Consider the following 24056-nt stretch of genomic DNA (forward strand, 5'->3'; position numbering starts at 1 on the left):
TCGGGGATAGAACAGTAAACAAGACAGACAAGGTCTTTATTTTATTTTTTTTAATAATTTTTATTGTGCTTTAAGTGAAAGTTTACAAATCAAGTCAGTCTGTCACGTATAAGCTTATATACACCTTACTCCATACTCCCATTTACTCTCCCCCTAATGAGTCAGCCCGCTCCCTCCTTCCAGTCTCTCCTTTCGTGACTGTTTTGCCAGTTTCTAACCCTCTCTACCCTCCCATCTCCCCTCCAGACAGGAGATGCCAATACAGTCTCAAGTGTCCACCTGATACAAGCAGCTCACTCATCATCAGCATCTCTCTCCAGCCCATTGTCCAGTCCCTTCCATGTCTGATGAGTTGTCTTCAGGAATGGTTTCTGTCCTGGGCCAACAGAAGGTTTGGGGACCATGACCGCCAGGATTCTTCTAGTCTCAGTCAGACCATTAAGTATGGTCTTTTCATGAGAATTTGGGGTCTGCAGCCCACTGTTCTCCTGCTCCCTCAGGGGTTCTCTGTTGTGCTCGCTGTCGCTGTCAGGGCAGTCATCAGTTGTGGCTGGGCACCATCTAGCTCTTCTGGTCTCAGGATGATGTAAGTCTCTGGTTCCTGTGGCCCTTTCTGTCTCTTGGGCTCATGGTAATCGTGTGACCTTGGTGTTCTTCATTCTGCTTTGATCCAGGTGGGTTGAGACCAATTGATGCATCTTAGATGGCTGCTTTTTAGCATTAAGACCCCAGACGCCACACTTCGAAGTGGGGTGCAAAATGTTTTCATAATAGAATTTATTTTGCCAATTGAAGGTCCTTATTTTTAAGGAGTCTGCATTTCAGAAGAGAGGAAGGACAAGCAAACAAACAATATTTTAGATAGTGACAAGTGGTACTAGGAAAAAGTAAAGCTAGACCATGTGGTAGTGTGATGGATGGGAGCAGGGATTTGGGGTGTGATATTTAGATGGAGTTAGATATTTGTCTTAGTTACCTGTGCTGCTGTAATAGAAATACCACATGTGAGTGGCTTTAAGAAACAGAAATTTATTTTCTGACAATTTAGGAGGCTGGAAGTCTGAATTCAGAGCTCTGGGTGTAGGGGAAGGCTTTCTCTCTCTGTTTGCTCTGAAGAAAGGTCTCTGTCTCTTCAGCTTCTGCTTCCTGGTTCCTTGAAGATCTTCATGTGTCTTGGCATCTGTCTTACCCCATCTCTCCTTTGCCCCCTTGTATAAGCTCTTTTATATTTCAAGAGATTGAAGATATACCCTATACTATCCTGCCTCATTAACATAACAAAGACCACTCGTCCCCACATGGGATTATAACCACAGGCATAGGTTAGGATTTACAACATGTGTGTTTGGTGGATATAATTCAATCCATAACAATGTTACTTGAGACCTGAAAGATAACAAGGAGCCAACTCTGCTGAAATATGACAGATGAACATACTTTGCAGAAGGAACAAGTATAAAAGCCCCGAAGCTGGAATGAATTTGGCATGTTTAAGGAACAGAAAAGGGGCAGTAAAGCTGGACTGCAATCAGCAGAGGGAAGGGTCGTTGTATGAAATAACTTCTAAGAGGTAGACTGGGCTAGATCATATTGGACCTTATAAGTCATGGGGAGATTTGAGTTTAAGTTTAATAAGAAGTCACTGGAAGATTTTAAGTGTGGATGTAACATGATATTATTTATGTTTAGAATTCTTGCTCTGGCTACTATGAGAAGAATTATAGAAGGACTCAAGAGTGAGAGCAGGGACCAGTTAGGAGTTGGTGACTACTGCAAGTGAGAAACGATGGTAGCTTTAATTACTACGGTATCTGTAATGTCTGTGGAAAGAAGTGAAATGAGCTTGAGGTAGGCTGACAAGACTTGCTGATGGATTGGATATGTTGGGTTTAGAGATGGGTAGAATCATGAAGGATGCCTTGGTTTTTTTCATTAACTTGGTCATGGTGGTACTCTTTACTGACATGGATGGCCAGTGCAGGTGGTGGTGATGAGAAAGTTTTTAGGGGGGAATCACAAGTTATGTTTTGACCATGTTAAGTTGGAGATGCCTCTTAGACTTCTAAGTGTGGATGTCAAGAAGACAGTTGGGTATGTGGTTCTAAAGCTTGAAGTGGAGATATATAATTTTGGGGGGGGTCACCAAATATTGCATTTGAAGCCCACAGAACTGGGTGAGATAATCTAAATTTAATTGAAGAAGGAGAGAGAAGAGGACTGAAGTGGAGATTTGGCCACTGTGGAGTTCAGAGGTCTGGTGGAGGAGGAAGGTAGGGAGGTGAGACTAAGTCAGAGAAAGTAACAGCAGGAGTGTTTCAAGAAAAGGGGAGTGTCAACCATGATATGTTGCTTAGAGTTTGAGTAAGATGAAGGTACAGATGTGTCCACTGGATTTGACTCTGTGGAGGTCACTGTGACCATGGGAGGAGCATCTTTAGGACATTAGGGTCGGCAGCTCATTAAATGGCTGCTTACAGATCTGTCTCCTCCTTTAGGCTGTGTGCCAGTCCTTGGTTTATTTCTTGGGTTTAGCATGTAGTAAGTCCCTGGGTGGCACAAACCGTTAAGCATTTGACCACTACCCACCCAGAGGGGCCACGGGAGACTGGCCTGGCAGTCAGCTTCTGGAAGGTCACAGCCTTGGAAATCCTATGGAACAGTTCTACTCTGCACATGTGGTGTTGCCATGAGTCAGAACTGACACGATGGCAACTAACAACAACCATGTATAGTATGGTGAATAAATATTTGTCTACAGGTTGAATGTTACCATGCACTTTATATGTCTATTTTTTAATTCGTTGTGGTGAAAATATATGTAACAAAACATATGCCATCTCAATAATTTCTACATGTACAATTCAGTGAAACACACTTTAAAAAATAATATGCTGTTTTACCCTCATTTACAATGTTTTTGGACCACTGATCCTTTCCACCATTTGATATATCAGTCTGAGGAACACAATCGTAACGTAATAAGTGAATAATAACATGAGAATAGCAAATCCATTTTCATAGATGTTTACAGTGCATCCTGAAGCCCTTCATGCTGTTGTGAAAAGGGTTGTGTTTTGGACTTGGAAGGTTTGGCTTAGGGTTTGGCTCTACTACTTAGTCTCTTACAGAATTTCTCTGAGCAGCAGATGAGCTAATGCACATGAAAGTCCTTTGCATTTAAAAAGGATACTCTGCAGGAGTTATTTTATACATATAATTGGATTATCCATTTCATTATTGACTTAGAGATTAAATCAAAGTGTCATGGAATTCATAGTATTTAGGCAGTGGCATATGAATGGCAACAAGTCTAAGAAAGACATAGATCACTGGAAAATGTGATACTTTTCCATAAATATGTAGCAAATTAATTTCATTTGGCTTTGTTCTCTTATCTCTCTCAGATAAATTTAATCATTTCGTTAGAACTAAAGAGTAGACTCTTTTCCTTTAAGATCTAGTGTAAGTAATTTCTCTTTTAACACTCTTTGGAAAAAAATATTTTATTGTGTTTTAGGTGAAAGTTTACATAGCAAATTAGGTTTCCATTTAACAATTTTTATATAAATTGCACCATGACATTGATTACAATTTTCAGAGTGTGGCAGCATTCTCATTATTTCCATTCTGCTTGTTCTGTTTCCATTGATCTAGCTTCCCTGTCCCTCCTTGCCTTCGCGTCTTTGCTTTTGGGTAAATGTGGACTATTTGGTCTCATATAGTTGAATGTTTAAAGGAGCACATTCCTCACAGTTGATATTGTTTGTTTTATAAGCCAGTGTATTAATTGGTTTAAAGGTGACCTCTGGGAGTGGCTTCTGTTCCAAGTCCAAAGCATGTCTTAGGATGATAGTCGCAGGAGTTTCTCATTCTATCTGCGGCCTTCTATCGTGTCCCTGGTCAGAGCTGTCAGTAGTGGTAGCCGGGCACCATCTAGTTCTTCCAGTTTTAGGGCTAGAAGAGGCCCTGGTTTGTGTGAGCTGTTAGCCCTGTGGACTAGTTTCTTCTTCCAGTCTTTGGTTTTCTTCACTCTTTTTTGCTCCAGACTAGTAGAGACCAGTAGTTGTATCCTAGATGGCAGCTCCCCAGCTTTTAAGACCCTAGATGCTACTCACCAAACTAGAATGTAGAACATTTTTTTTAGTAGAGACCAGTAGTTGTATCCTAGATGGCAGCTCCCCAGCTTTTAAGACCCTAGATGCTACTCACCAAACTAGAATGTAGAACATTATCTTTATGAACTACGTTATGCTAATTGACTGAGTTGTCCCATGAGACTATGGCCCTAAGCCTTTTAACCAAGTAAACCAATCCTGTAAGGTGTTTGGATAAGCCTAGGAAGTCTTTGTAACTGTGTCCCCCATGTGCTTTGTTATATATGTGAATGTATATGCAGCACACACAAGCATGTATATACATGTGATACACTTGTACATGCGTGTGTGTGTCTCACATACACCTTCCTGTACACCTATATACATACATATCTACCTATATAATCATACATTTTTTTATTGTTATTACTGTTGTTGCAAAATTGTATATGTTATAGCATTTACCAAAATTATTCCTTATTCTTTTGTATTTCTTAGTGTCTTTATTTACCTTAGTCAGGTAGTATAGACTTCACTCATATTTGGTATTGCCTTTCTCATTGCCAAAAATAACGAATGTCTACTGTCTAGAAAATGATTCCCCTTCCCTCCTCTTCAAAGAACGTTGCTTTCTGTGTTTATACCTATTCTTGACTTTTTATAATAGTGAGACCATAAAATATTTGTCCTTTTGTGATGGACTTATTTCATTCAGCATAATATCCTCCAGGTTCATCCATGTTATAAGATTCTTGACCGACTCCTCATTATCCTTTATAGTTGTGTAGTATTCTATTGTGTGTATGTACCACAATTTGTTTATCCATTCCTCTGTTTTTGGGCACTTAGGTTGTTTCCATCTTTTTGCTATTGTGAATAATGCTACAGTGAACATAGGTGCATATGTCTATTCGTGTCACTGCTCTTATATCTCTTGCATATATACTGGGAGTGGGATTGCTGGATCATATTCCTATTTCTAGCTTTTTGAGGAAGTGCCATACCATTTTCCATAGCGGTTGTACCATTTTACAATTCCACCAGCAGTGTATAAGAGTTCCAATCTCCCTACAACCTTGCCAGCATTTTTTGTTTTCTGTTTTTTTGATCAGTGCCGTTTTTGCAGGGGTGGGATGGTATCTCATCGTACTTTGATTTGCATTTCTCTTTTGGCTAATGATTGTGAGCATCTTTTCATGTGTTTATTGGCCTCCTCAATGTCCTCTTTCTTGAAGTGTCTGTTCATGTCCTTTTCCTGTTTTTGGCTTGGGTTGTTTCTTGAGTTGTTGAAGTTTTCTATGTATTTAAGAGATTAAACCCTTATCAGATAGGTCGTTGTCAAAGATTTTTTCCCCGTCCGTGGGTTCTCTTTTTACTTTTTTTGGTAAAGTCTTTTGGTAAGCATAAGTATTTAATTTTTAGGAGGTCCCAGTTATCTAATACTTCTTCTGTTACCTGTGCCTTTTTAGTTGTGTTTGCTAGACTATTTATGTCAAAAATTAAGTCCCCTAGTTTTGTCCCTATGTTATCTTCCAGTAGCTTTATAGTTTTAGCTTTAACATTTAGGCCTTTGATCCATTTTCAGTTAGTTTTTATATATGGCGTGAGGTTTGGACCCTGTTTCATTTTTCTGCAAATGGATATCCAGTTTTGCCGGTACCATTTGTGAAAGAGACTGTTTCTTTGCCACTGAATGGGCTTCATTGCTTTGTCTAAGATCAGCTGCCTGTAGATGAATGTATTGACTTCTGGGTTCTCAATTCTGTCCCATTGGTCTATGTGTCTGTCACTGAACCAGTACCAGGCTGTTTTGATTACTGTGGCTATATAGTAAGTTTTAAGATTGGGAAGTGAGAAGCCTCCTACTTTGTTCTTCCTTTTCAATATTGCTTTAGCTATTTAGGGCCTCTTTCCATATAAAGTGGGAGATTAGTTTTTTCATTTCATTAAAGAATATTGTTAGGATTTGGATCGGGATTGCATTACATCTATAGATCACTTTGGGTAGTATTGACATTTTCAAAATGTTAAGTCTTCTAACCCATGAGCATGGAATGTTTTTCCACTTATGTAGGTCTCTTTTGGTTTCTTGGCAGTAATGTTTTATAGTTTTACTTTTTTAAGTCTTTTATATCACTGGTTAGGTTGATTCCTAGGTATTTTATCCTTTTGGGGGCTATTGTAAATGATATTGTTTTCTTGATTTCCTTTTCTGAGTTCTCCTTGTTAGTGTAAAGGAACACAACTGATTTTTGTGTGTTGATCTTACACCCTGCCACTTTGTTGAATCCTTCTGTTAGTTTCAGTAACATACTTGTGGAGTCTCTGGGATTTTCTCTGTATAGGATCATGGCATCTGTGAATAGAGATTGTTTTACTTCTTCCTTTCCAATTCGGATACCCTTTATTTCCCTTTCTTGCCTTATTCTGTGGCTAGGACTTGTAGTACAATATTGAATAAGAGTGGTGATAATGGACATCTTTGTCTGTTTGTGTTTTCGAAGAGAATGCTCTCAATCTTTCTCTGCTGAGAATAATGTTGGCTGTTGGTTTTGCATATATGCCCTTAATTATGTTGAGAAATTTCCCTTCCATTCCTATTTTGCTGAGAGTTTTTACCAGGAAAGGCTGTTGGATTTTATCAAATGCCTTTTTTGCATCGCTTGAGATGATGGTGTAGTTCTTTGCTTTGTTTTATTTTTGTGGTGAATTATGTTTATCAATTTTCTAATGTTGAACCATCGTTGCATCCCTGGTATGAATCCCACCTGATCATGATGTATTGTTTTTTTTTTTTTTTTGATATGCTGTTGAATTGTCTTGGTTAGAATTTTGCTGAGAATTTTTGCATCTATGTTCATGAGGGATACTGGCTTATAATTTTCTTTTTTTGTGATGTCTTTGCCTGATGTGGAAACCCTGGTGGCATAGTGGATAAGTGCTATGGCTGCTAACCAAAAGGTCGGCAGTTCGAATCCACCAGGCGCTCCTTGGAAACTCTATGGGCAGTTCTACTGTGTCTTATAGGGTCGCTATGAATCAACTCCACAGTAATGGTTTGGTTTTTTTGGGTTACCTGGTGTTGGTGTTGGGGTTATGCTGGCTTTATAGAATAAATTTTGGAGTATTCATTCTTTTTCTGTGTTCTGAAATAGTTTGAGCAGAATTGGTGTCAGCTCTTCCCTGAATGTTTGTTAGAATTCTCCAGTCAATCTGGCTGGACCAGGGCTTTCTTTTTTTTTGATTAGAAAACACTCTTTTTTTTTTTTTTTTTTTTAAGTGAATATGTTGATTAACTCAATTTGACAAATTTCCTCATGGTGATTACTCGTTTTATTTTACTTCTAGGGTAAAAACCATGGTAAGAAACTCCGAAATTACTATGCTGCGAATAGCTGTCCTCCTCCTACCAGGATGAGCAATGCAGTGGAGCCTGCGGCTACTCCAGTTGTTTCAGTCCCTCCGCAGGTGAGACGTGTGACATGAGGATTTGGCACGGTGAGCCTGTGCCAGAAATCACTTCTGAGTGTCAGAGTGAAATAGCGACAGGGTAGAAACTGCCGTATGTATGAATTGTCCTGACTGTCCCTCGACGTACAGTTGGACAGATGCATTTGGACCACTGACCTACCTGGTACTTCCGTGAGCCTTGAGATTTCTCATTGGCTTCAGTTGTGATGCATGAAACGATGAAACAAATAGTGTTATGTTTATTTGTCTATGTATTTCTCATAACTCTGGGTTAAAGGACCCTGAAGGGTCAGGCTAAGCCCTACATTAACAAAGAAATTTTAAGGCATTTATTTCTTTATGCCATTAACCCCATTTATATTTTGTCTTCTGGTTGCAAGATCAGTTTCCTGAGTTTGTGCCTTTCTTACTTCTATGCAGAGAGCCTGTATAAACTCTCTCTAGGCTTTGGTATGAGGAGATATACTCTTGAGAGCTGAGTTCCTTTGGCTCTTTGGAAGATAAACAAGTGATTTAGGGAAGATACTCCTGCAGTTTAATAACCTCTGAATATAGATTCTACTCCTTAAACTCTTTGAAGTATTATATATTTATAGAACAGTATAATAGTCACAAATAATAATAGCTCACTCTAATTGAGCACTTGCTATGATAGGCACTCTGCTATATTCTTATTTTTTTTTTTTTAAGACTAGGGTGAGGTGAGAAAAGCAATCACCTCAGCCACAAAATTTAAGGGGCTGCCCAAAACTCAGTTATCAAGATAACTAATATTTTAATGCAATATGTTAAAACATCAAAATTAATGTAGAAATTCTATGGTGAACAAAATATCAACATTTTGAATAAACACTGGTTAAGTGTTACTGAGTTACCTTTTGCCTCAGGCTTCAATGCGGCTTGGCATGGTGCAATTACTGATCCTGTCTTTATTTAAACTTTTGGATATTTTGTTCATTGTGGATTTCTTTTTTGTATTAGATTTGATTTTATGAAATATTCTATTAAAAATTTAATTTTATTGAAATAGTGTTTATCTAGGTTACTGAGGTTTTTGGTGCTCTGTTAAATTTTATACCAGATGTGAGCTTGCCTTCTTCTAGTTCCAGGCTGAGTGCTGACAATAGTTTAGAGGCTTATCAAGCCAAAACCAAACCCGTTGCTGTCAAGTCAGTTCTGACTTGTAGCGACCCTATAGGACAGAGTAGAACTGCCCCATAGGGTTTCCAAGGCTGTAATCTTTACAGAAGTAGACTGCCATACCTTTCTCTTGTGGAGCAGCTGGTAATTTTGAACCACCGACTTTGAGGTTAGCAGCCCAGCTCTTAAGCACTGTGCCACAGGCCTACTTTTAGAGGCTTAGGTCCTTATTAAGGAGCCCAGGTGGCACAATGGTTAAACACTTGGCTGCTAACTAAAAAGTCAGTAGTTTGAACTCACCAGTGGCTCCATGGGAGGAGAGACCTGGTGATCTGTGTCTGTAAAGATTATAGCCTAGGAAATGCCTGTGGGGCAGCTCTACTCTGTCACAGGGTAGCTACGAGTAGGAATTGACTTGATGCAACCTAACGACAATGGGCCTTATTACTCAAGCATGCAAGTCATGGAGCTGCAGCACTGGTACGACCTGGGCTTATTAGAGGCCCAGGTAAGTAAAGTAACTTGTCCATGGTGTTACACATTTTGTAAAGTGGTGGAGCAGAATTTCTTTTGACCCTTAGACCTCTGCTCCTAACCTCCATGGCGTAATTTTGCTTTTCCTAATGTCATTTTTTTTCCAGTTCTTAAAGTGTGGGTAGCAATACCAACTGCTCCCTCAACCCCATGGATGTTGGGGAAGATGAGATATGTTAAAATCAGCACCAGAGGATGGGAAAATGCCCAGAGAGATCTTTAAGCTGAGTAGTTTTCACATTGCTAGTTCCTGAAGGTTGTTCTAGAATTTGATGGCTGCCCCCTATTGGCAGTTGTTTGTAGTTGGTTCTGCCTTCCTGGGCAAACCGCCTGAACCCCTGTTCACAGCATAGCTCTTTCTGATTTTTAAAGACAGATATCCTGTCCCCCTAAAAAATCTTCCCTTCCAGTGAAACAGTGCTACTTCCTTCAACTGTTCCTGATACAGTGTGGTTTTTGGATTTTTTAACAACCCTGGGTGGTGCAAACAGTTATGTTCAGGCTCCGTGGAAGAAAGGCCTTGTGAAAAATCAGTCATTGAAAACCCCGTGGAGCACAGTTCTTCTCTGATACACGTGGGGTTGCCATGAGTCAGAAACAGCAAAAGCTAGTTTGTCATTTGCATATTAACCCAACAGTATTGATTGAGCACCTACTATCAGCCAGGCACTGTGTCGGGTTTCTGTTAACATAATACTCCTCAACCTGAGTACAATTGCCTGGGTCTCCTGGCTTTTTTCCCCCTGATTATATCTCTGTAGCTGGTTTGTGGACTCCTTGAGGGGTGGGATTATTTTTCTTGTATAAAAACCAAACCAAACCAAACCCGTTGCTGTCTAGTCGATTCTGACTCATAGTGACCCTATAGGACAGAGTAGAACTGCTCTATAGGGTTTCCAAGGAGCGGCTGGTGGATTTGAACTGCTGACGTTTTGGTTAGCAGCCTGAGCTCTTAACCACTGTGCCACCAGGGTTGTATAGTTCTTCTGGACAAGGCAGCAAGCCTAAAAAATGGTAGGCATTCCGTAAATGTTGTTGGTAGTTTCTGGGGAGACTTACCCGTTCTGGTAATGTTCTGGGGAGACTTACCCGTTCTGGTAATGTTATTTTAGGCCTTACCATACTGTCTTTGCCCTTTCGTGTGGAGTTTTTAAACTCATTTTCTTACTTCTTCAATGTAGATGGCAGTGAACCATTCACCTTCTGCTACTGTATAAACCTGTTGCCGTCAAGTTGATCCTGACTCATAGCGACCCTATAGGACAGAGTAGAGCTGCCCCATAGGGTTTCCAAGAAGCAGCTGGTGGATTTAAACTGCTGACCTTTTGGTTAGCAGCCCGAGCTCTTCACCACCGTGCCACCAGGGCCTCCTGCTAGTACACAGGTGATAGAATGCAAAACCCTGATTAAATGTCTCACAGTGAAAAGTTGAGTGCTTGTGGTCCTGCCACATTCTGTGCTTATTTTTCAGCTCTTACAAGGAACTCGGAGGAGCAGTAGAGAATAAAGTCCACATTTTTAACCCTGTTTCTGCTTCTGTCTTTGATGTCAGATGGGCTCCTTTAAGCCAGGAGGCCGAGTGATCCTGGCCACAGAGAACGATTACTGTAAGCTCTGTGATGCCTCCTTTAGTTCTCCGGCAGTGGCCCAGGCTCACTATCAAGGGAAGAATCATGCCAAGAGGCTGCGGCTGGCGGAAGCTCAGAGTAACTCATTCTCGTAGGTATTGCTGTTTTCTTTGAGGCCAGAGTGTTGCGTGAGACTGGGTGTCTTTAAATAAAAAGAGTTGAAAGGGATCTTTGTTAAGAAGTCTCACTCTTTTTAAATTTCTTCTCTCCAGGGACTCCTCAGAGGTGGGTCAGCGGAGGGCCAGGAAAGAAGGGAATGAATATAAAATGATGCCTAATAGGAGAAATATGTATACGGTACAGAACAATTCAGGTATCTTGCGTGGTTCACATACCTCGGCTACGTCTGTAAATGACCTGCTTTATTTTTATTAGCCCTGAGAATCTGGGGTTAGCCATTGTTTTGTTGAATTGGCCTGGTAGCTTCTCAGACTGGTATTCGTTTCAGGTTTTATTTATTTCCTATTTGGTGTATTATTTACTTTTGTTTTAAATGACAGCCTCTGTTTTATTAGAGTTCCTTGTCATAGTCCCTTTATGTTTCTTCTGGTATTTGCCAATTGAGAAATATAAAATACATTATAAAAAGGGGCTCTTTGGTTTAAATTTGCATCATGTTAAAGTCTCATTTTTTGGGGGGGGGGGGAGGAAATGATTATAACATCGATTTTTAACTAGAGTAGCAACTCAGAATCACCTGGGGAGTTTTTACAAAATATACCTGCCTGAACTGTGCCTCAGAGATTTTGAATCACTACATTTGAGGTGGGACCCAGATATATGTGTATTTTGAAAATGCTTCCTCAGTGATTCTGGTATATAGCATCAATTCAGACCTACTAGTTCTTGGGAATGTTTTCTACATTTTCTGGTTGTTTTCAGTAGGATGAGCAGTTCCTCCTTCTATATGGCTGGCCTATGTCCTCCAACCCTACCTCCCATGTGAACACACCCCAGCAGAGGTCATTCATGTGAAAAGTAAAACAAAAAATCGCAAAAGTTATTTGAAAAGGAAAGAGAGAAGCATAGAGAAAAGGGGAACTGGAGAAAGCACAGTATGACATAATTATGAAGACATCTAAACAGCTATCAGTGATTATGATCAGTGCTAGTTTATTACAGTCCCAGTTAAAAGACAAAGATTTTCAGATTGAATAAAAGAAATTCGGATAAAATGAAGAAGGTTGGGAGAGCTGTGTTAATATCAGATGAAGAAGCTTTAGGACAGAAGGCATTATTAGGACAGAAAGGGGAAGATGTAACAATGTGAAGGTGTGTACACCTAATTAAAAAAAAAATCTCTGTGTGTATAAAGCAAAAATCAATAGAATTGTAGGAGTATATTGACAAATCCATTATTATATTGGGAGATCTCAAGATATCTCTCAAGTATTATGGGCCAAGTAAATAAAAATTGGTAAAGTTTTGAATGCAATTAACAAAAGTGACTTACTGAACTGACATTACACACACACACACACACACACACACACAGACTCATGTACTCAATAGAGCACAGACGTTTGTCCAGGCATGTATGGAACATTTACAGAAACTATCCTATGCATAAAGCAAGTCTCAACAAATGTCAAAAATCGAAGCATATAGACTGAGTTCTCTGGAGTACCCTTAAATGAGATGTCAATAATAAAAACAGAAAACACAAACAAGATATCCATGTGTTTGAAAAGTTTAAAACACTTCTAAATAACTCATGAGTCAAAGAAGAAACCGTATTGAAAATTAAAAATTCTCAGAACCACACAGTAATAAAAATATCCTACTGAAACTTCTAAGATGCAGTGAAAGCAATATTGTGAGAAAATTTGTAGTGGTAAATACTTATATTAGAAAAGCAGAAAATTAATGAGCTAAAGGTCCAACTTATGAAGTCATTTATGTAAAAAGAATAATTATCAATGAGTCCACCAAGATTTTTGTATAGGTCTTTGTACTCTACATATATAGAATTTCTTTAAAATATAAATGGGATTACGTTTTATGATACGCTTATTTTACTTAATAGCATTTTATAATCAGACTTCCATGTAATTGAAGACTTTTCTATGGCATTGTTTTTTTTGTGACTGTGCAGTTTTCTGCTGCATCAATTATATATTTTTTAATCCTATTTTGTCCCTCCTCCGACCTCCCTTCCCCCAGTTTTTGCTACTTTAGTTATTGCTGAAATAAAGATCCTTGCTAGTAACTTGCTGTGCTGAAATTCTCAATGTTTCCTTAGGATAAATTCATAGAGATAGATTTTTTGGGTCAAAGAGCATAATTGTAGGACTTTTGATATAACACTTTAAACGAACAAACAAAAAAAGGATTTTTTAAATTAGATTTATTTTAAAGATACATAGTCATTTAGATTTGGGACTGATTTTAAAGTAGCTTTTCTGACAGTAGTTAGGGGATTCATTTTATCCTTTTAGATTGAACCTGTATAAAATTATAATTAAAAAATCATTAATTTCACATGCATTTAAAGCTAAGAATCTGTGAATGTCATAATTTGAATTAGAACTTAAATAAATAATTAGAATCACAGACGACAGTGATAATCGGTCAGCCCACCACTCGCTTAAGTGAACGTTTTGAAGTGAACGTCTAGATGACTTCTATCTCTTGCCTCAGCAGGTCCTTACTTCAACCCCCGCTCCCGGCAGAGAATTCCGCGTGACCTGGCCATGTGCGTTACTCCCAGCGGCCAGTTTTACTGCTCCATGTGTAATGTTGGGGCTGGCGAAGAGATGGAATTCCGGCAGCATTTAGAGAGCAAGCAACATAAAAGCAAGGTGTCTGAACAGCGGTACAGGAATGAGATGGAGAACCTGGGCTATGTATAGTGATTGCCATGTTCAGATAGAGCACCTTGACCTGCCTGATGTTTACCTTGTCAACATGCCTTGCTTTGTGGTCCTTTTGATATGAATACATTCCTCTGCTTAACGTGAATACATGTAACCCGCAGTGGTACCATGAGATGTCAAAACTGGGGGAGGAAAAGAATGTGCTTCTTAGGTCCTAATGCTTTTTCAGGTCAGTTGTGTTGAGCTGTTTATCAGCATGTGACCTAACTACCCCCTCAGAAACAACTTTTTATCTTGACCAAGTTGTGGTCAACTAGTAGCCTGACTGCTTAGAGTTATGACTATTTAGAAATTTCATCCTCCATTGTGTTTTTAGTTTTCTGTACTGTTAAGTAAAGGATTTTACTGAGTTCTTACTTCCTATCATGGTAAAAACACGGAAGCAGAGATTGGAGTGTCCCAAGGGTTCATTGGAACCACCACCTCAGTGCTTTGTCAGGAGGTTAGTCTGTTGTAAACAGCATGGAGTCTTTCACGAGGCATTCCCCCGTTTATCATGTTCCTCCTTATTGAAATGCAGGTTTTCTTGAATTCACACACTGTGTGTGTGTGTGGTGTGTGTACGTACTGCTGAACAGCTAAGCTTCATTTCGAGGTGTGGATTTCACACCTTTAAATGCCACCTTTTTCCCTCCTCTTTTTTTTTTTAAGTTGAAAGTCAGTTTGTCTATGAAGCTCATTTTTATGCCACAGCTGTGCTGTGGGTTTTCCAAGCCCCACTTTTGAATATCTACTGAGTTTAAGATGGGTATGACTTTTTAAAAGTTGTGGTTTTTGGCTGGCTTTAGGAAATGTCAAGATGTGTTTAATTTTTCAATTGAAAAGTACTTGTTCCTTGGTAGTAACATTCGCTTATATGATGGTCTCGACTGTAAGTTCAGATCTCTTGATATTTTGGCAGAATTTTTAAGTCATATAATTCTTACACTTTACTTACAGTCTTTTCTGTTCAGCCAGTGTGTACAGCTACATACTGTTTCATAGACAGAGAGGAATTTTTAAAAAAGTTAGTCAAATTTCAGTTTCATCATTTCCAGTAGAAAAATACTTTGATTTTAGAGCCAGTTTTCTTCTTTGTAAAATGAATCTTTAAAGAATTCCTTGAAGATACTGAAAATATAGATTACTTTGTATCTGATAATAATTCTGATCTGATAATAAGTATTATTCTTTTTTTTCTTCTTTTAAAATAAGAAGCTATAGTGTATGTCTAGATTAACTAATGGAGTACTCCGTGGACTTCCATTAACTCAATTCTATTTACTATATGTTATTTTACATGGATAAGACTGGTGCTCATTCATGCTTCTTTTGAAAGGCCACTTTCATTAGGAAATTTATCTTGAGCAGTATCGTTCACTATGGTCAATTCACGTTTGATTGCCTATCTTACTAAATAAAAACAAAACACCTGTTTTTCCTGATAATTTATAGGTAAGTAGGTGGGGAGAAGGGAAATTATAATCATCATTCCTTTTCTCTAATACTTTTGAACAATCTAGATCCATACTTATATATATTAGTTTTGCTATTAACCTTGATACAGGATCAAGTTACACTCTTCTGTTGAAGTGGTAGTTTATTGAAAAGTAGAATTGTTCGTGGAAAGGTGTGCTTCTCCCAGATACAGAAGAATGAAATAAAGTTCTGTTGAGATTCTATCTGGACCTGTGACTCCTTGTATAATAACCTATTTTTGCAGTAATCTATAAAGTACAGCGGATTAGTTTAGGGCAGTTTAGTGCTTATCTTATTGACTCATAGGTTACTCTGCTGCTAAGTATAATTTTTTAGTAGATTTTAATATTACAGTGCTGGCCACTTGGTTCTATGATTATTTAAAAATCTCATTTTCTGTTTCGACATACGTATAGATGTGATACCATAGAGAGAATTTCATTGAATCCTTTTTTTTCCCTTTTTTTCAGATAAAAGGAAAAGATTGTGGCTATGAATTTATGTTTTGTAAAAGTGACATTTCATCCACTTTCAGTTTTTCCATTGCAAATAGAATTAAAGGACGGGTTTCCCCGCTCTCCCCACTTAACAATCGTGTTGTATACATAGAAAAATCATTGGACTTTAGGGCTTGATTTTTTTCCAGGCCTTGTGTATTCAGGTTTCCAATTTCCCAGTGCCCTTAATGGATGTTACGAATGCATAAGTGTATTTTCTTTTAAAGAAAGAAGTTAGATTTATAGTGTTATTTCTTACTTGCTCTATTTTCTTTGCACTAAAAAAAGAGCGATGCGTTTGTTTTATATGACACTTTAGATACCATATTGCCTACGATAACTCAGTTTGCTCCTTAATTTCCAAACTCTAGGAAGTAGGTAAATAACTTCCATGATCATATGTAGAAGTTACATGCACATCCAAAAAAAAAAATAATAAAAATCACAAGTCTTTATGACAGTGGGTTGTGTTTTGGGCTTGCTACCTTGTAATATTTTCCTGTGTCCTGTTGCTTAAACAGAGGGTGAAAGAGGTAGTCAGGCAGGAAATGCCTAAATAACTACATCTCTGCATGGTACTGTGTCTCCTACTCATGCATTCCTTACAGGCAATGTTTCTTCCTGTCAAAACAGGCTGTTGTTACTATTGCAGTCAGTGATACGTGATCTCTGCTGGTTTCATTTTGTGAAGTCCAGCCCTGCTGTGTAATGTGCTTTAGGATTTGCCCACTGTTCCCCACCCCCCCGAGAATCATCTTTGTATCTTCTCATATGCTGTATATAAGGACAAACAGAGACCCAAACAACTGAAAAGCTTTAGTCAGAAAACGCAAGTAGATTTCAGTCTTCGTTTTCAAGAGGAACTCATAGCATCCAAGTCTCTTCTTTGTGACTCTCCTTGTGTTAAGTTGTCATTCCAAATCAAAACTGGAAGATAACAGAAACTCCTTTAAGGTAGTGAGGGCAAGAAGTTGTAAGGGAAAAATCCCATATTCCAACTAAAAGATTGGATTGCATATGCCTTGGAAGTAGTTTTTCCAAAAAAAGTTAAGTTACACAACTGAGTGTGCCGTGTACTCCTTTTGACTCCATGCTGATCAGAAGATACTTTGTGGGTCTCGTCTTCGTATGTCATGTACTGCAGCTTGTAGATACGAGCATGTTCTTTATTACGTTTGTCTGCTTATCTCTCATTGCACCGAATTCTGCAAGGCGAATCATTTTTTTATACTGTTTATTTTAAAAAGGTTCCTCTGCCAACTCTTCCCCCTTCTTAGTTAGTTAATAAACCTAGAAAACCATTTAGAATTTTGGAACTCTGAATGAAGAATCTGGGCTATCTGAGATCACTCTTATGTCCCTCTGACTTAAACAGCTAAAGGGGAGCTTGTCACCTTCCTGCTTGTTTTTACAAAGTGATTCGATAGAGCTAGTATTGTATGCTTGCTTATAAATAACTATCTACAGTTTTGAACAAGGATAAAAAGAGAAATCTATATGTATTTATGTTAAATACATATCTATTAGTGATATCCGGTTAAGTCTTCCTCTGTAGATAGAGTCTAAGGAGTAGTGGTGGGATTCACGATTCCTTTGCCCCTGAATTGACCGAGACTGGAAGCGGTGACAGTTCGAGGACTGTCTAGTGACTTACATGAGTCTTGCTTATGTCAGGGGAGACAACTCTTCTGCATAGTATTCTCTACAGAGAGGCGCGGGATTGGTGGATTTGGGACCGAATCTATTTTGTTTCCTCAAATCTGGAACTTAGATTGGAAGTACTCTCTTAGGACTTTGGTGAGGCATGTCTGAAGGTCAGTAGAACTTCTTTAGAAATAAATTGAGAAATGTTCTCTCAGTGTGGGAAAAATTAATGTAGGCTTTGGAACAAAATATTTTTAAAAAAACTACCTTATCTTTTTTTTTTTTTTTTTAAACCAGCCAAATCATCATTCAGGAGTTTCATATGTAATAAGAAGTGTTTTGTTTTGTTGGGGGAACCCCTGCCGTCGTGAGCTATTACTGTCCATCTAGCTGAATGCACAAATAGCTGTGTAAATAGATTCTCATGAGACATTCCTCCTGATAGCTGTTTGACTTTTTCTGCCCGTGAGGACTGGGAGGATCATTTGTGAGCTCCCTTTCTGAGCAGCTACCAAAAAAAGTACTGGCTTATGGTCCTCTGTGACCCTGTCTCCGTTAAGCCCAGAATATGAGTGCCTTTAGCAAGTGTTAGCATTTCACAGAGAGAAGAGATGACCGGACTATTGCCATTAGTCACAATTTATAAAACAGGCGCTTGGAACAACCAAGATCTGTGTGAATTGTATTCTAACACCTTTTTGTTTATTTAAATGCTGTCTCAATTTGATACCGAGTAAAACCATTATTGTTATCGATCAGGAACCATACGCCCTGAAAATGAATCCAGTTGTCTCAGGTTGCCAACAATTCATAGATTATTTTTCACCTTGCTCTGTGTTACGTTTCTATCAGTGACTGGTAGTACAGTGGATTGGGGAGAGCTTGACACAGATGTCTGGAAAAACTCTATTTCAGTGTCTTTTAAAAACCTGTTTGTTCTGTAGAGAAGACAGAATTATGTATTTGCAAATACAGTATGTGAAGAGACCATCTTGTGCAATAATGTAAATTGCGTTAGTTCATCTCTACATTTAAAAGAGGCATCTTCAGAAATGAGGCCTTTAGAGGAAAAATTTCCTTACTTCAATTAATTTAAAATTCTAAATTGAGTGCTTTAAGTCTTTAAAGCACACTGCTTAATTAATTTTATTGTAGAAATGTTAACATTTTATTATGAAAATTTTCAAACGTCCTCACAGCTGAACAGTGTTGACAACATACCTGCCACTTAGTACCATCTCTCCATCCCTGTAGCCATCAATCCATTGTTCCTTTTTTTCTTAAATACATTTCAATGTAAATTGCAGACAGTACACTCCTGTTAAATACTTTAGCATGGTGTCATTAATGAGAGTTTTATATTTGTTTAAATATTAATATCATTTTGAAAGCAGTGTGATAATGTTGATAACCTGAGGCAATTAGCATAATCTTTTTTTTCCTTTTTCTTCTGTGGACTTTAGTTTTCCAGTTTCTGTTTTTCTCTGTGCTTGGGGTGGGGGTGGTGGGAACCAAACCCATTGCTGTTGAGTCGATTCCAACTCATAGCAACCCTATAGGACAGAGTAGAACTGCCCCATAGAGTTTCCAAGGAGCTGCTGGTGGATTCAAACTACTGACCTTTTGGTTTGCAGCTGTAGCACATAACCACTATGCCCCTAGGGTTTCCACTCAGAGGGAAGACAACTCCTTTTCAAATTGGAGTTTTCTGGTATGGTCACTTTAAATGCTTAATTATCATAAATTTAAAAGTTTCACGATAAGAATGTTTTCTTTATCCCTCTTCTTAAGATGCAGTTTTGTTGAGCTATGTAACTTCTTAAAAAAAAAAAACTGTAGATTACTGATTGGGGTTGATTAAAAGCGTATACCTCATTTTAACCTATTGCTGCTCTTCTTACTGTTGTCACTTCTTCTTTCGGCCCTTTCACTACTTTTAGCTGTTCTATCAGACAAGAGGGGAGTACAGGAAATGGCCAAACCCATATGTGATGAGCCGTTTGAAACAACTCTTGGCAAACAAGTAGCTTAGAAAGTCAAAACTATTTGTATAAAGCCTTTGAATTCCCTGATAATTGTCACTGTCTGTCCTTCCCCTAGTCATAATTAGCAGGATTAAGAATGATTGCACTGTATAAAGAATTGTTGAAATTGTGAGCCTTAGGGACCATCTTTAGCTTTAGTACTGTCCAGAGATTTTCTTGACTTATGCCTTTATTTTTCCATTCACTTTTTGTGGACAAAATCTGAAGAACTTAAGTGACTTCTTCTAGGTCATGACGATTCGGCAGATAAGTGAGAACTGAAAGTTAAATGCTCCTGATTCATATTATTGTATTTGTTTGAGGAGACTCATGGCTTCCAAAATCACTGAACACTTCCTTTGGGCCCATACATGGAAAATATGTATTTTTACTAATTAGGCTTTTCTTTTTAGACCTTTCAGGACTCTGAATTTAAAGACTTTATCAGTAAGCCCAATGCAGTTGCTAAACATCTCACTGTACTGTTGAATACTAATAATGCAGGTTTCATTAGATTTCTTTTTGCATTTAAATGACCTTCATGATTCACTCATGACTTTCTATGTAAGTGCTTCAGTGACCCCCTCACTAGTGAAAATAAATGTACTCTATCACTGATGATACGTGTTATTCTCTACATGATATATTTTTTTAAGGAAAAGTAACCCTATATGTTATGATGAATGTTAATACCCTAGGGTAAAGCACATATAAAGCAGTTTATTTCTATTCTGCAAATCTGACATTTAGAAGAACAAAACTTACTTTTAGAGTGGCTGGTCGTCGTTTTACCTTCTTTTCGCACTTGGGTACCTTTTTGTGGTTTTGTAAATCAGTGTCATTTGGTAAGAATTTCCTGTGGCTTCTACATTTACTGGTGTTCACCTGGTGGTGTCCTTGACATAACAGTTTAGTTTGGGTGTGGTGTGTCTGCTTTGAAATGCCTTACAAGAGGATGTCACACACTGCTCTGAAGCATTCCATGTGTTTGCTAGAACAATACATTGCCTCTCCTGGGTGTCTATTCTAGATCCCGAAGCAAACTGATGCCGCTTTCCCTGCTAAAGTTGCATTTTAGTGCAGTTACTGCTTTCAATTAGAGAATAAAATTGTGGAAAACCAAGGGAGATTTTTAAACCGTTCATTTAAAGGCATGGCAGACTTCTCAAACTGCTTTTGCTATTTTACTAGACCTGCTTCTCTGATGAAGGATATAAGCTTTAAAAAAAAAAAAAAAAGCCAGCCCAAACTGTATGAGATTGGTGGTTTCCTAAAATTTTCTTGGAATATCTCACAGGGATTTAAGATCTGTGTATGCTGTTGGGGCTAAGTGCCAGTCACCACTTTGGAAATGCTGTTTGTGTCTACAGCAATGACGAAAGTGTCGTGGGATTGAAACCAATCAACTGTGAATTGTGAAATTGAAATCGCTTTTTCTGTTTTATTATTTTTGTTTAGCATATTGAATATTGAAATCTGAAAGTTATTTAAAATTTACACTGCTTATGTTGATGGCTCATTTTGGCTGTGTATCCTCACTTCTGTACTGATTTCTGATAAAGGCTTGATGTTATTACAACAGGCATTTTGTGTTCAATTTAATAAAACAGTTTCTGAGTCTTGTCTGCACATTGTTTGGTTTTGAGTTGGAGACCAAGGGAAGAAGGTAAATTGTTGGCACTGGGGTGTTAATTTTCACCGTGGAGGACTGGGCTCACCATTCTTTAGTCTGCGTATAATCTGCCTCAGACGTCATGAGCTCACGCAGAATAGGCCGTCAGCTCCTGGAATGGCTCTAAAATCAACCTGTTACTGCGCATGCTAGCTCCTACCCCATCACGGGAGCTAGCTTGGGACAGGAATAAGTGCCCAATTTTATGGATTCGTTTTAAACTCATTCTTCCCTTCAAATTCTTAGAAAAGTTGGGCTTAGTACGACCTTAACTGCTGTTTCTGGAAATAAACACATATGGAAAGGCAGGCGATGGCACTCCCTAATCTTTTGGGTCTTTCACATATAAAACCTTCTTAGAAATACGACCCATTTACATGTGCAGTATATTATTGGGGTGTGGTCATTTAAGCACTCTGGTGAACCATGTGCCTTTGACTTTGAATGCTTACTTAAAGAAGTAGATTATAGGCCTGGAAGGTACTGTTATGGTTTGCTTAATCTGGATGCAGAACACATAGACTTAACTGCCGTGGGAAAAATTCTTGTGTCTGCACACATACACGCGCACACAAATGTTTCTGAATGAAGTGAATAATGGATCACATTGAATTTGTGTGTTGTGAAATACTCAAGGCGTCAGCCCATTTTATTAAATCATCTCTCAGATTTTTAGCTTAAATGAAAGCCATGTTAATGAACATTTCACAAAATCTCTCAAACCCCTAGAGCTTCTTAGCTTTTCGTTCTTTATTTCTGAGGCTTACTCACTTGCTGGAAACCTGTTTGAGATCCATCCCTGGCTGTTATCCTTTAAAATTGGCCGAATGGAAAGGACTATCGTGAATGTTCCCGATTGATTATCAGTTGATACAAGATTGAAGAGAGGCCTCAGAAATAGATCTTTTTGTGATGAGTTTTGAGATTTTTATCATCTGAGTTGAGACTTAACCTACCAAGTTTTGTTCCTATTTAAAACTGCTGAAAATCGGGAATTTATAAAAAGATGAAGAGAGTTAAGTGTCCTGACGTGTAATATTAGTTAATAGGGGTGTGATCATGATTCTTTACAAAAAAAATAAGATCACCTAAAAATCCATTTCAGTGGTATGAGTGTGCTCGTGTGCGTGAGAGAGAAAGGGGGCAGGGGAGGGAGAGGCAGCGAAAGATTGATACGGAAGCGGGCGAGTGTATAGAAATATGTTTAAGATGATCAAACACTAGTCATGAAGTCTGTTCAAAGGAACAGATGTAGATTTGCCAGGGGAAGAGAGATGCTCCACCATAGGCAGTCTATGACTTCTGCTTGGCATTCTGGGTAAGTTTTTAAGTATGTCATTAGAGTTTCAAATGTCTTCTGGCTGGCAGCAGTCCCTCCAGACAGGGACAGGATGTCTTTCATATTAGCTTCAATTTTTAATCTTTGCTGATGCCAGAGGCGCTTCTCTATTCCTGTTTTCTAGAAAGAGTTTACTGGGTTATGGATTTTGACCAAAGGTATCTAGTGCCACCTAGTGGACTCTCTAAATCTAACAGCAGTTTGAATGTGGTTGGTACACTACGTTTGAAGCAGGATCTTTGGCCAAAAAACACTGTCTAAAAGGGTCTAAGTTTTTATCCATAAATAAAGCAAAGGTGGATATCATGCTTTTCCGAAGCCTGAGGAGTGTATTCTTTTATAACTTAAGCTGCTAAAGCATGACAGAGTGGGAAAAGCAGTAGGAATCAGGATACGTATGTATGTGTATACAGTGAAACCTGTGAGAGCCGGAACTCGACGGGACCGCCTTGTTTGTTGGGGTCTCACCAGTTTTCCACCTTTTGACAGGGTGCAGTCTTACCACTTTTCTGTTGCTCTCTATTTGAGTGGGAAAAATTTGCGTTTTCCTTCTCAGACAGGTTTCCGTCTTACACAGGTTCTGGCTTTTGCAGGTTTTAATGTAGGGGTGTGTGTGTGTATACACTTACACATAACTACATCATTATATAGCGATACTTTAAAAATGCTTTAAAAACCCATTACCCATACATTTTGGGGGTATGGGAACAAGAAACATGGAAACTAAATAAAAATAAAGGTCAGTGGAGGCCCTAAACAAGGGGCTAAAGGGGTAGAAAAATCTTTCCTTAAAGAAGACTTTTGAAAATTAAAAACAAAATTACATACAAGGGCAAATATTACCAAACGTGGAAATCGCGCTGATAAAAAAAAAAAAAAAAGGAACTACAAAATTTTGCTGTTTCCCCAAACATAGTTTGTATTAGTCCCATCCAAGACCCCACTGCCATTGAGTCGATTCCAACTCATGTTGCAGGTGATTAAGTTCCGCACTGCTAACCAAAAGGCTGGCAGTTTGAGTCCGCACAGAGGTGCCTTGGAAGAAAGGCCTGGTGATCTACGTCTGAAAAATCAGCCACTGAAAAACGTAAGGAGCACAGTTCTTTCCTGACACACACATGGCATTGCCGTGAGTCAGAGTCAACTCGATGGCAAGTGGTAATTTATACTGAGGAAGGACATAATATTCTCTTCGATAGTCTAGCAATACAGAAGGAGACATTTTTTAAAGCCTGTTATTATGTATTTCAAATATTTAGAAGAAGTACACACCAGGATGACTAGTCCCAGTTCTGTCACCTAGGTGTTCTTGAACATGTAACTTAACCTCTCTGAAACCCAGTGCCTTAGAATCGGCATATTAGGTGTGAATTCCAGTTATTTCTTTTCATCTGTTTTCCTCAGCATGAATAATTTAGACCATTAATCTTTTAAAAAAAATCAGTTGATTTTTTGAAGTAGGTAAGTCCTGAACTCACCCCTGAACTCCATGCTCCTCTGACCCCCTCCCCAGAAACAATCACCGTTACCAGCTTCTTGGATATTTTTCTGGAGAGATTCTATGCAGCATGAATAGAGGTATTCTACACACACTGTTCACTGCCTTGGTTTTTTTTTACAGTGACCTCTGTGTCTTGGCAATCACTCTATATCAGCACACACGGACCTGTCTCATTCTA

The 24056-nt window shown here is 38.5% G+C and overlaps 1 protein-coding gene across 4 annotated transcripts in view; it reads left to right on the forward strand.

Annotated features, from left to right (window-relative positions):
• Window positions 1-21149, forward strand: part of ZMAT3 (zinc finger matrin-type 3) — a 36346-nt gene extending 15197 nt beyond the window's left edge. For 3 of the 4 annotated variants that reach the window (XM_049867397.1, XM_049867398.1, XM_049867399.1), the window contains exons 3-6: window positions 7443-7562; window positions 10792-10958; window positions 11080-11180; window positions 13508-21149. In XM_049867397.1, coding sequence (XP_049723354.1) covers window positions 7443-7562; window positions 10792-10958; window positions 11080-11180; window positions 13508-13719 — 600 coding nt within the window. In that variant the 3' untranslated portion in view covers window positions 13720-21149. The remainder of the gene's footprint in view (window positions 1-7442; window positions 7563-10791; window positions 10959-11079; window positions 11181-13507) is intronic. The other variant, XM_049867400.1, reaches the window with a different exon arrangement.
• The last annotated feature ends 2907 nt before the right edge of the window (window positions 21150-24056 follow it).

This window comes from Elephas maximus, chromosome 23 (genome assembly GCF_024166365.1).
Source record: "Elephas maximus indicus isolate mEleMax1 chromosome 23, mEleMax1 primary haplotype, whole genome shotgun sequence".
NCBI lineage: Eukaryota > Metazoa > Chordata > Mammalia > Proboscidea > Elephantidae > Elephas > Elephas maximus.